We start from the raw sequence: 14,096 nt of genomic DNA on the forward strand, positions 1-14,096 counted from the left end.
CTTTGAAATTCAGTCAAGCAAAATGAAAAGCATTTCCACCTATGCATATCTGTATTCCAAAAGGAAAAGTACAAACACTGTATTCTTTCTATTCTTCTATTAAGAAATTAATACCCTACACCCATGTTCTTTTAGTGCACTTTGTGAAAAGCAAAATAAAATAAGTTCTGTATCATTTGCTGTTAATATTATCCTTTCCCTTTGTTCATGTCATCTGCTGGAGACCAGTTAGATCTTTTTACACAGTATCTGCTACAGAAAATCAGAAGAACTTAACAAAACACTAATGCCATAGTTTATCAATGTTAATTAAATCTTCCAAGCGACTCAAGATCATGCATGAGAGTAATTTTAATTTAATATATTAGGTCTCCTTTGGGTTTAAGGGAAACTACTAAGCTCAAATGTGATTCTAAACAAGTATGATTTATTTGAAATTGGGTTATATAAATATTTATATACTACTGACCTTTTGTGTAATGAAACCAATTTTGAAAAATATGGTGAAAATCCTGAGCACAAGGTAATGCAATAAAGAATTAGAACAGTGATTCTCAGATGCTGTGACACAAAACAGAATTTTCTTTTTCTGTTTGCAAAAAAAAAAAAAAATTACCTCACATCATTTTTAGAGGCCTGTTTGAGAGAACATCTGGAAAACATTCCACAGGAAATCAAACCTATATTAAATATGTTTTGCAGGGCTCTGTTTCCTTGCATCGACCTTAAGCATTCATAATGTGTTTCTGTCTTCCCAGCTGCAAAGAAAACACTTCTGTCAGAGCCCTCTACAAAATGATAGGCTGAATTGTCAGCCAGTGATTTTATCAGGGGATGCTGGTAAGATTTCTACTTAGTCTACCTGTCTCTGTACCAAAGCTCTCCAATAACATGAACAAACCCACCAGCTGCTTTCCAACTATCATGAATTTGTATGCTGTTTGTTAATTTCCTTTATGCTGTTTAATTTTCTAAATAAAAATGACTGGCATTTTTAAAGATGCCCAAGCCTCATTGTCTCCTGGCAGGATGTTACTCAGGAAAGAACTATTCTCACTTCATTAGCTGGGCAAGCAGAATAGTCTGAATTACAGGCTGGTAGCCTAAGAAAATCACTGTCACTCTCAAAAAACAAGCCAAGGAAAAGAAGTGCCACTGCAAGTCCTTGAGTGTGCCACTGGATGCTTCAGTGTTTATGAATAACTATATTGTGAGTGCACACTGAAAGGATGTGCTTCCAAGTACCTGAGAAAGACATCCATGGCAATAATATTCCCTGTAACCACTTGAATAAACTGTAATAGACTATGACTAGCTCAAGCATGAAACTGATGGGAGTTTGGAGATGGAAAATAATCTAAGAAGTCCAATACAAGTTCTCACTTCACCAGAAAAGTCTCTCTTGGTAGATGTGCTGGAACATCAGGTTTCCTGGGGTTATGCAGGGATGCTCTTTGCCTAAGAAAATCTCTCAGTGGTATGTGTGGTGACATTCCTGAAGGAAACAACTCCATGTTCCCTTGTCAGAGGGGTGGCTCAAGGAAAGAAAAGGCGTCCAGAGCGTCCTTGCACTCAGTTGAGCAGGGTCTGTGGGCAGCCAGCATGGCTGAAACCCACCCTGGAGCTACTCTAAATCCTGCTCTGACCTTGGAGTAAGACAACAAATATAAAATCAGAAATACAGAAGATAAAAGCAGAGTCTTTTATATATGGATCTGTTTTTTCATGCACAAAACAGGCCCACCAAACAGCAAGTCAAGAGGTTCTGGTAGCAGCAAGCCAAGAGAGCACTGATCTTATTCAGCATGTTTTTACTTCCTTTTAGAAGCAATATGGGTAGATAATGATAGTACAGAAAGCACTGATTTGTAGTGTAAGATTGCAAAACAAACAATTTTTACCAGTTAAGGATGATGTGCTGTATTAAGAGCTTTTTTTTTTTTTTTTACTCCACTCTCAAAAAAAAAAGTGAACACACAAGGCAGAGAAAAAAATGTGAGGCTGGGAGTTGACAGCCTATGATACACACAGATATTTACAGAGGTTTTTCTGAAATGAACTGTCCATTCTGAAAAATATTTTGCAATGCTGCATGATGGCCAGTTACTGAGATGTACCTCCAGCATTTCATAATGACTAATTGGCAAAAGGAGCATCATAACTGAGAGGACAACCACTGTGATTTATGCTTGAACTGGAACAAAAGAAAGTGAACTAAATATTCAAATAATACAGCTTGAATTTAACAGAGTTCTTAGTCATATGTGCTTTACAACAGAAAAGCTTCCTTTAATGGTTTATAGAATGTGCTTGAAAAAATATAATGTAAGCACAAACATTACCTTTTGATGTAAGGTCATCGATTAATAACCTCAGACAAGGGTCACAGTCAGCTCACACAGAAAATCTATCATCAGCAGTAAACACACACCAGAAAACCCCTTCTGTGTCACTTGTTTTAAAGCCAGCAGATCATTAAAGCATAGGAAACAACCACAGGAAACAACCACCACCTCTGCTGAGAAGTCTTTGCAGACACTGCCACACTTACATCTGGCTTCCACTTAGAGGAGTTACTCCAGTAACACTGTAGTGATTATTAACATAATTAAAGCAATGTAATTTCTATTCAGTAAACATGAGAATGCTAAAATTTGAAGATATGCATGTGGCTGTCACTTGCTCTGCTGAGAAACAAAGTTTTATTTTTAGCTCCAGTGCTTACATTTTCTTGCAGCTATTTTAACAGATGAACTGCCACCAGAAATATTCTCTCACTGGGCCCTGATGCAGAATGATATAAATAACCTTTACAAAGTCCAGCATAATGGAATGGCAAAATCAGTTGACATTCTCCTAATTAGCACTGCCTGAAGATTTACCTACACAGAACAGGAAGAGCCAAATTCACCCCTGGAATAAATCCACTGGAGTCACTGATGTCAGAGGAAGTACACTGGGAATGGACTTGATAGAATAGATCTGTTATTTACATTAAACACAGAGCAGCTTCTTGCCTGTAGCATACACATAGCTTGAGGTAAATGAAAAAAGTGGTTTGATTTATTAAAGGAAATGCTATTGTGTGATATATACACCCCTTCTTCTCCCCAGAAACAGCAAGTTAGCCAAATGTGACTGGGTGTACATGACAGATCTTCTCTACACTGCATCTAATAGATCGGGGTGGAAACGACTCATCAAACCAGTGGATGCTAAACTCCTTTCTACAGCATTCTCTCAACTAACAATCCAAAAAATCAGCAGTAGCAGTACTCCTAGTGGAACCCCATCCAGCAAAGCAATTAAGTGCTTGCATAACTCTAAGGACATGAGTAGCTTCAAATTTTGATCTCTCTTAAAAGTTTAATGCCAAATTTAACGTTCCTGGATTTCAGTATTTTTTGACTAAACACGTGTTAAACTGCTTAATTAGAATATGTAGTTTAATCTCCCCCCCCTGCCCCGATAAATCAACAAAACAAAATGGGTCACATTAGCCCTGCTATAACCCCCATCCTGGCTAATGTTCCTAATCTGTAGTCTTCTTATTTCTTAAATTATACAAGCAGTTTTCCTTTTCCATTTAAATTAACAAAGTAAGGGTTTTCAGATAAAATGAACACTGAGGGGAGTGTTCCTTATAGCTCTCTACAACTACCTGAGGAGGCTGTAGCAAGATTTTCTTCCAGGTAACAAGTGACAGGATAAGAATGGCCTAAAGTTGTGCCAGAGGAGGTTTAGATTGGATATTAGGGAAGTTTTCTTCATGGAATGAGTTTTCAAGAGTTGGAACAGCTGCTCAGGGAAGTGGTGGAGTCGCCACCCCTGGAAGTAGTTAACAGACCTGTAGATGTGGCACTTGGGGACACGTTTTAGTGGTGGGCTTGGCAGTGTTGGGTTTATGGCTGGACTTGATGTTCTTAATAGTTTTCTCCAACCTAAACGACACCCTGAAGGATCACATTTAGATACAAGTGCCCCAGGTTTTTGGAGCTGAAATGGTCACAAGTACCTCACTCAGCTCACTGAGTCATTTTCCTAGAAAGAGACTGGCATGGAAGCAGGGTATCTACATACAGCCAGCAACACCTGAATCACTGGCATCCAAGTTTATTTTGTGATTATTGTATGCTCAGACATGCACTCTTTATTCCCACTTGCACTTCTTCAGCCCTGCAGACAGGTAACACGGAATGTTCACGGAATGTTATTTTTAACCTGATCAGCAGAGGATCTACCTGACTGCAGGGAGGCTGCCTGGAGAGTTTGAGCTTGCCTGACAAGGGACCTCAGCGTGAAATCCTGTCTAGTTACTGCTTCTTGGAGCATGAGCTCTCTTCACTGGCACAGCACAAAGCCAAGGGAAAGTTGGGTGCATGACTAAAGCTGAGCCATTTTTCTAATTACTCTACCCTTGTGTGTCTCCTGCTTTTGGAGAAATGTCAATCACCCAGCAAGCTTTTAATCTGCAAACCCCTCATAAGCTGACCAGAGAGAGTATAAATGAGGGCCAGCCAAGCAGATCTGGGCACTGCAGAATGAGATCCATGCACACTTCAAAAGGGACAAAGCAGTCTTGTTTTGCAGGATGTTTGGATTTTTCTGATTCCAAAGGGATTTATGGATACCTTATAAGGAGGAACTGCTTGATTCATTTTGAGTTTTATTCAGATGGAAGAAATTTAAAGTTACCTTTGTTTCTGAGGAGGAGGGGAGAGCAATAAATATTATGTCTATTTGCTCTGCTAACAGAAGACATCAAAGTAATGAATCATGTAAAGGACTGAAAGGGAAGAAAACAATACAATACTGCAGTATTTTCTATCTTTGCCTTTCTTGAAAGTTTTTTGCTTATTTTGCAGAGACTGCATTAATATTTTTTCCAGGCTAGCAGTTCCACACACACACATTCCACTACACCATCAAGTTTCCCCTGCAGAATACACCAGCTTCTTTCCCACCTCCCCTCAGACCCCATTTTTTGAATTCTCTGAACTGTCACCATGCTTCACTATTAGTTCATTAAAATGAATGAACACCTGTTTTGTCTTTTTATTCCACTTAAATAAATAAACCTCTAGCAATATAGACATATATGCATACATTTACATGCTTGTATATACATATATGTATAAAAACCACTCTTCAAATTCAGGCTATGTGAGGTGAGCTTGTGGGCATGGGCCAAAAAAGCAGACTTACAATTTTTCTGCCCCACTTGGTATTCTAGAGACACAGGAACTCTCCTGAGTGCAGGTGCAGAGAGCTCAGGCTCACCCTACTACACTGCAAGCATCTACACCCACTGCAGGGTGAGTCAGGCACGAGAGGTTTTGCACCCACTGCCTGACTCAGTCTCCAAACATGCAGGCACACCCTGCACTTCTCTAGAAATCAAGAGTGTCCTTTTCTTAATGTCCTTAACAGCATTACAGAAACTGCCAGGTTGTCCTGGTTTTGCATAACCACAGCAAGCTGATCATCTCAAGGAGCTGCTAGAGTGCTCCAAGTGCCAAATTGATATAAATACCCCAGAGGGACCCAAACCCAGCTCTGTTATCCCAAACTGTGTAATGCTACTGGGTCCTTCATAAAAATACCCACCAAGTGCCCTTTTAAAATGCAAAACTGGAGTCAGGCTGAGAGGGAGCGCTCAGGCTTTTACCTGACCAACCAAATTGTCACCAATATCAGCTACAAGGCTCAGAAAGGGAGGCAGCACCTCTGTTTTCCCTCTCATTTGCTGAATTACTGATGATCACTGGACCGTGGCAGGATATTGAGGGAGGAAAAGCACAACATGCAGAGAAGCAGGTGAGGAGGCACCATAAGTGGCTGTAATGGAATTCAAACGTGTCAGAGAGGCGGTGAAAGTCAGGTAATTGCAGGAAGATCTGGGAAGAGGAGATGAAAGGAGACTAAGCAAGGGGAAGAGGTAGGAGGGGGTAAAAAGCAATGGAAAAAGGTGAGAAAAATGAAAGAGACGTATAAGGAATAGAAAATGCGAAGAAAAAGGGAAATTTCTTTCCCCCCTCTTCCATCTCCTCCCGCACATCCCACCAGTGCACTGCTCCCTGTTCTGGAACTGAGGATTGCTCCCTCCTAGAACAAGATAGTGGGCTCCCCTGTTCTGAAGCAGGACAGAAAGGGTTGTTTGCACATTTATAACATCTCATCACAGACCTGTCTCCAGTGCTGAAGCACGAGGGTGCAGGGTGTGCAGTCAGCAGTGGCTTTTGCTGCAGGAGCAGTCCACGGGACCCACACAGAGAAGCCAAACTTTTACCAACAGGTTCTGGGTGTAAAGCACCTGCAGATTTTCACATGTCTCACAGAAAAAGGAGCACAGACCCAGTGACTCCCTTTCCAAGGTAAATTATTATTAGAAGTGTTCAACAGAATATTACGAACTAAAATTATTTCCTTGGCAAGTTTCTGATGTTTTCAGGAAATGCAGCGAGCAGTGAGCTTCTGCTCTAACATTTCCAGTGGATGAATTCTTCTCTGCACTGACAACAATGTTTGCATATCCTCACAGAGTGTTCTGATACCTGCAGAGGCAGACATCCTTCACACAGAACTGAATGGGTGGTTGCAACAAAATTAAGATTGTATAGGACAGGTGAACAAAAACTGGTCAAGAGGTAAGAATACACCAGTGAAAGCACATTTAAAAAGATTTGACTCTCTGAACACACACTGCAGAAAACATTTTTTACTGTATTTTCAAGGAGATGACCCATGTACTGGAACCTAACTGAATATTTCATTATTATCCTTCCCCTATCCCACATGAAGAAGTTATTTAAATATGTTAAGCATATTTTTGTATTTTTTTCAGTGTCAAACAGCTGCAGACAGCAATATGTACCTTTTGCAGGATTAAGGCAAAAAAAATAAGAAGACAACTGTCTTCTGAAATTGGTTAAGAACAAATTTATGGCTATTTGAGCTTCAAAAATGAACCTCAATGATCTGACCAGTCATTTGGAGTATGTGAAGGAGAAGAAACATGCTCCTTCCAGTTTCTTTTATTAGCAAAAAAATTCTGTCCTTTTTTTCTGATCTCTGCAGCACATGAATGGATTGATAACATTATTTCAATAAATTATGTGTCTGTATCATTATCATTCTGGTCAGTGTCTTCGGAACATACCCAGGAAAAAACCCCAAGTATGCAAATTCAAGACACAGATTATTAAAAAGACCAAACTAATGACTCACACTTTCATTACTCAAGCAAAATAGTATTTGCAGTACTGTCAAATGTGATAGTGGCAAATATGAAGCACCCTGCCCTGCATTTACAGCAGCATGATATTCTTAAGACATGCCAGTCAGCTTCCTAAGTGTTAGCTGAAGTGATCAGATCACAAAGTTCTTTAGAGGTTTGTGCTATTCCAGGACATCACTGGTGAAAGTTTTTGATGGTATGCTGACTTTTCTTAGAAGATTTGTTTATGCTCACAACAGAAAATAACTCTAATGGCTTCTTCTTTTTTTTTTTTTTTTGCTTTTCTTTTCACTGAGCATTGACAGACATGCCTGAGAGACTACAATTGTTTCAAAGCTGGATATGGACTGGGATACAAGCAGAGGCAGCAGACAAATGATAATGAAAGTGAACCATTCAGCATCCTGATGAAGTTGAAAATTAGGACTGTTTGCATAAGTCAGAACTTATTTGCATTTCCTGACATTTCAGGTCTCTCTATCCCTTGACTGAGCATTTCTTATGTAACAAATTAATGAATTGAATAAAATAAAAAATAAAATAAAAAAAAAGCAAAGCATCCTGCCATGTTAGTGCTACCTGTAGTTTGGCCAGATTGCTTCCCTGTTCTTAACTCTGCTTCAAGAACAGATTTGGTGATATATGCACCAGGGTAAAGCTTTTGAAGAGTGTTCAAAACGGAATGTTTAAATACTTTATACAGGCCCAGCTGATATTTTATGGAGAGTACAGGCAGATTCAAATCTTGCATTTCTGAGTAAGCAACATTCATAAACCATTTTATGAACATATTTTCAGAAAACCTTTAGAACTTGTAGCCCTTGTCTAAACTAGCATTATGAAAAGGCTTTAACAGGAGTAATAGGCATGCAAATAAGTTTCTAAATTACCTGGTTTCACTATATTTTCAAATTATTCTGCCATTTAGATACTCTCTCTGATTTCAAAATGAAATATAAGTTATCAGAGTTAGAATTACACACCTACTGACTACTGCTTTTAGTTATTCTAAACCTATCTGGAGTTACTATAAGGACTATAAGGACTGATGTTTATCAGTGCCGGTAGTTCCAATAGCAAGGAGATCTCCCATTTCTTTCCTGCCCAGTCCAAGTCCCTGTTTTCCTGCAGGACTAGAGGAACAAATCTCACCAATTTCTTCTAAGTGCACAACTCTCAGAGATGAAATGTCTTTCACTGCCTGATAGGCTGGGATAGCTTTGGTGCCAATTCCTCCTCTCCACGACAGCAGGGAGGGAAGGTATTAAACCACTAGCAGTTTAGAGAGCCCAGGAGGTTGTAACACCAACAGGAGGCGACTCTCAGCAACACACCAAGCTTGCTTTACCTCCACAGGACCTAAGTGCTGCCCACACTGAATCTGCCCAGACCCCACAGGCATTTGCCCATCCATTCCCTTGTACCATTGTGCCCCTCAACCTCATAGCCAGGTCTCGCTGAGACTTGGAAGAGCCAAAACTTTTAATTTTGACATCCTAAAGCAAAAGAAGCCACTGTTCATTTACAAATAAATCCATTTTCATATCAGCGCTGGCTCCAACTTCAGGCAGGGATTTTACCAAGCTTTCCCCAGCAACATTGCAATGAAGAAAGAGCAACACCAGACTCATGAAGTTAAATTAAACAAAATGCCATTAAAAACTTAACTGCTGAGACAACATTAGATCAAAGCTGACCAAAGAAAAACACAGTCATGAGAGAAATAACGGTATTAATTTAACAAGTTAATTTCAGAATACTACAAGCCAAATAACAGGGAGAAGTCTCTCTATAAAATCCTCTCTCCAATTTCACTGGCACTGTAACACACTGATAGCGTGGCAGAAAACACAGTAAAGATACTGTAACTCTACTAATTAACAGGACCTAATTAACAGCGTATAGGGAAGGCAGTACATAGAAGCAAAAATACTAATGGAGCAACATGGAAATAGAAAAAGGATTGTTCCAAGGCTACACGTACCCAACTTTCATAAACTCCACCAGCATCAGCAATCAAGGTGCTGAATGCAAGTCAGACTGCTCTGACTTAAATCCGCTCCTGTTGTGGCCAGCAGGAAATGTGTCTCCAGATTCCCCCAAAGCCATGGAGGACAGGGCACTGCTCACCTCCTCACCTCTGAACACCACTCAGGCACAACTGAAGTGCTGCTGCGAAAAGCCTAAAACCAGCAGTGCAAATCTCATAAACAAACTTCAAAGTAAATATTTTACCAGGCATAAGTAAGTACTTATTAAGATTTAGATCGTATCTTCAGTGTCCTTGACATTTTACAATAGTGTTTATCTCCCTTGTTTGCTAATTCACAGAATTGGATAATCTACAAGAAATTTACACATTGGAAATGAGGAGGATTCTCAGGCACGATTTCATAAATATGACAATAGCACAACAATGCTCTAATATAAACATACACAATGCTAAGTAGGAGCAAAGCATTTCCTGGGGGCACAGGAGGCCCTGTTTGCCACCGAATAAGCTCCGAGGGAAAACCTGCAGGGACCCCAGGAGGGGAAAGGACCCAGCTTGTCCCGTGGAGCAGGGCTCCGCACCGCCAGAGCACTCGGGGAAAGAGGCTGGGAATTGGGTCAGTGAATCCATGACCTCCCAGCTGCATCAGCCCAGCACTCTGCTCAGGGCAGGGAGATGAAACAATTTCAAGGCTAAACCAGGTCTATGAAGATAGTGGGATTCTGTCTACCATGTGGACTCCTTTTTTTTTCCAATGAATTAAAAGCACACGAGTAGTCTGTGCATTGTGACTATTTATAAAGTCCAACATGAAGCTTGTGTTCCCAGTTATCAGCACTCACATGTAAAATGAAAAGAAATCCCATTATAATGAAAAATTCTATCTTTACCCGGTCACTAATGGGACATAAAAATCAGACTGAGACATTATTTCATAAAGACACACAATGTTTCCAACAAAAATCTATAAAAATTAAACCGGGGGTTTAAAGACTCCTCCATAATGCGAGGGAGTAGCTGCGAATAGTTTTGGAGAATGCACACATTGTAAGCAAATGAGGGCTTTTGTTACCCTGTTAAGGATGTCAGAGGCATATGCTTTTTTTCCCTGACTCATCCTTTTCCTTAGTGGGTACTCCGACCCTTAGTCCTGGCAAATCCATCAGCACCAAAAAGTTCTCTCCGGTACCTCATTAATCACTCCCCTGCCGTGTGCTATCTTACCTGCAGATGTAATTCTTCTTGCAGGACTCTTGTAAATTCAGGCAGTTTGGTTTCTCCCTGTCCTCATATGAGCACACAGGAACAATAGTCTGCCGCCTCCTCTCTGTACAGGCTACGTCTCGACAGGAGCAGAAGAGCATCCCGTAGCTGTGCTTTGGGGGGACCTTGTCAAAAAATAGCCGGAGGGCCTTATGACATTTCCGCTTGTTACAGATCTCATTAGACGTGCTGCTGGTGCAGGGGGTTATGTAAGCAGATCTGAACCTCTTGCAGGTATCATTTAGGTTACAAGCTTTGGCTGCATCCAAGCAATTGTTCCCCTTTGAAAGTACTGGCTCCACTAGAAAAAACAACACAACAGCAGTGAGAAAGGCGTCACATTTACACTTTGTGCTTTGTGGTTATTTCACTGTTAACGAGATCCTGAATACATACATTTGTTACATACAAAGCTCTCAGTGCCAAACTGGGACCAGTCCTTCTGTTTCTCGGGGTAATGGTTGAACAAGTGAACCAGAGCATGGGCATGCCGTGAGGGCAGAATGCTGGTGAATAAATGACACTGTGGGCAGGCTGTACTGCATCTTCTTCGTAGCAGACATGCAGGGTGAGTGTTGGGCAAGACTTGGTCTCACTAAACAGCTCTTAAAATCCCTGGTAAATTGGAAAGCATGCGCCTGGCATAAGAACACAGTGAGAACATGGGCTTCCAGCTCTGGTTTTGTAAAGCTTGGCATTTCCCAGTTCTTTCCTTTGAACAAGTTAAATGACATGCCGTGCCTACCGCAGGTGACAACATTTAAAAGTAATCTGTGTACTGTGCAGAAAGTAAAGTAGACATGCCCATTACTACATTTTTTGAGGTCTGAGGACAGCCCACCCAGATAGGAAGGAAATCAGGTGCAGCCTCATGTCTGGGAGCTCTCTAAGGCCACCCACAAGTTCCATGTTGAGGTAAAACTCTGTTATAAGATCTACAGATGACACCTGAACCCTGGAAAATTTAGGAACTTTACAAGCTTTGAAGAAACTGACATAAAATTAAAAAGTGACTGTAAAAAAACATTTTAAAACACGGATGTCCCTTTCTCACACACACACTACAAGAAATTATAGTAAAAATTAAACTCAGATGTACATTAAGGCTATAATTACACATTTAATTACTCAATACATTACCCAGATATTAAAACCCAATAGATGCTTTGCTTGAAAACTAAGGCAACTGGCATCAGATTGCAAAATTCAATTAAGAATAATTGCAATGCTGCTTTGGACGTTAGGAATGCCAGCATCAGAGATCCAAGAAAATACATTAATTTCCCACTGCTACAGAATTTTCAAGCTGAACAAAACATTTTGCAAATATCTAAAATCTGCTGCAACCTCTTGGGGGGGGGCTGGCTGAAGATAAAACATTTTAAATGATCCAAAGCTCTAAATTACTCTTACAAAAAGCTCTATTTTCCTAGATCTTTCACCTTTACCCAGAAACTCAGTCCAAGGTCCTTCTAAAACTCACTGCCACTCATCTTCATTCTCCTACCATGCTGCCTGCCATTCCCAGATCAGGACATCAACCTTTTCTCTTTTTCCACAGCAGGAAAACACAGAGCAGCTTGGCTGAGATGCTGCACTGAGGTGCTGCATTTGTTGTGCCCAAGATGGGCCTTGGCTGCTTGCACACACTTCCCATTATTCAAATAGATCACCTGCAACTGTCCCATGCATCTTACCTACCCAAAAACAACACAAAGCTAAGGAGTATTAGATCTGTGTTTCGCTGTAGCAGCGTGCTGTAACTGTGTTCAGTGTGTTTGTATATTTAATTTAACAATCACACCCCAAGTCCTTCCCAATCTCAGCTGCTTGCACAACAAAATGGCAACTTTTGCATCTTATCTTCATAAATTACAAAACTGTAAATATGCAACATTTGACTATAAATTAAGAGCCCAACATTTCTTATAATAGCAGCCTACGACAGATTATGCAACACCAGATGTAAACCTCTCATAAAATTGTACAGTTTTTATATAAAATGTTGTATGACATTAGCATACAACTATAATATTAACTATGAACTCTCAAAGTTTTTTTATACAGTATATAGAATTATATGTTTAGTACAAATATAATTACTATGTAATCTGCAGGGCATATAATTATGCAATATATGAATAGTATATGCTAATTACTATGTGATTGCAGAGTAATTACATGGTTATTTGTGCCTGGGAGTCAACTGCTGAATTCCACTATTTAAAACAAAATTCTGTGGAACAGCTCTGAATGGGGTATTGCAATATGAACAGACTTCAGCTTACAGTATTCATATATGCTGCTAAAGAATTAAAAAGCACTGTGAATACAAGCATCTCAAAAATCAGAAGGGACAGGTTAATCAATCTTTTCTAAAAGGCAGAACACAAGCCAAGTCACTGACAGTGCAAACAGCAGTGAGAGATATCTTGGGTCTAAGTTGAATTAGGTGCAAAGTCTTCACAAACCATAGTTATGCATATTCATACCTGTAATTCAATTTATAACTGCCCAAAACTCACATTCCTCTACACATCAACTCTGAATACAGATTGGTTTGGGGGGGTTTGTCTTTTAAACCAGCCTGGGCTGTAACGTGCCCCTTGCCTTTTCTGTTTTGATATGTATGTCTCTAACTATTGTTTCTGGCATACTTGTAACATTATACAAATTATTTTTATCTTTTAAAACCAAGACTAAATGTAGAAGAGGTGCATCAACTGCATCTGAATTAAACCAGACTGTCTAAACCAACTCTTCTCATTAAGACCAACTTCTCGTAAGCTTTTAAATCATATTTGAATGCAAAATTGACAATCTGCAACACATTTAATGCTTTAATTCTATTGCAAAAGTGTAGAATTATTCCCAAATCCTGGGGTAACTACAAACAGTTAACAATACTGGGAGTGTTCCTGAGGATTACTTATGCAGCAGTAATTTATAAGGTCAAAATTTCACCCAGCTTCTGTTCTGCAAAGCTTAAATTATTAAGACAGGCAGGAGTTTGGCTCTTACCAGGTACTGACTACTTTAAAAGCAAATGGATCTTATCCAGAGCTACTTTTCATGCCAGAATCCTCTGGGAAAGGTTTGTGTAAGGAGATCCTTTTTCAGTTCTCCCCTCTCATGGAGCATTAGGATATGGATTGGGGGTAGTCAGGGCAGGAGCCTGGAACAAGTAAAGATTTCTTTGCACCACCATTTCCCAACCCAGAGCTCCCTCTCTCCCAAATCCACTTTGCCTGGGCCCATTCTGGGAATGTCTGCCAAACCACACAGCCCTCCACTCCTGCCAAATCACCACAGAACCCGTGGGAAGTCACTTCCCACAGGTGGTGAGTGGTGCCTCGTGGCTGTGAGCGAGGCGCTGGGTCCTGTCTGCAGCACGGGGCCAGCAGAGCTGAGCTGGAAGCACCAGGATGCTGCTGCCTCCCAGCAGGAGCCTCCACCCAGCAGCTGGGGATGTTGCCCTGATGGGGTGCAGGCAGAGGGATGGCAGAGCCCAGGCAGAGCCAGGAGCTGTGTCTTGGTGGGACAGCAGCAGCACTGGGATGCCTAAACCCCCCCTCCCAGCAGGCAGCTGCTGCACAGCACGCA

At 40.6% G+C, this 14,096-nt stretch overlaps 1 protein-coding gene across 1 annotated transcript in view; it reads right to left on the reverse strand.

The window, feature by feature from the left end:
* GFRA1 (GDNF family receptor alpha 1) overlaps positions 1-14,096 on the reverse strand; it is a 132,731-nt gene that overhangs the window by 39,437 nt on the left and 79,198 nt on the right. The window contains 1 exon segment of the mRNA XM_068198171.1: positions 10,455-10,794. Within this exon segment, the coding sequence (XP_068054272.1) occupies positions 10,455-10,794 (340 nt within the window).

This window comes from Anomalospiza imberbis, chromosome 8 (genome assembly GCF_031753505.1).
Source record: "Anomalospiza imberbis isolate Cuckoo-Finch-1a 21T00152 chromosome 8, ASM3175350v1, whole genome shotgun sequence".
In the NCBI taxonomy this organism is placed as follows: Eukaryota; Metazoa; Chordata; class Aves; order Passeriformes; family Viduidae; genus Anomalospiza; species Anomalospiza imberbis.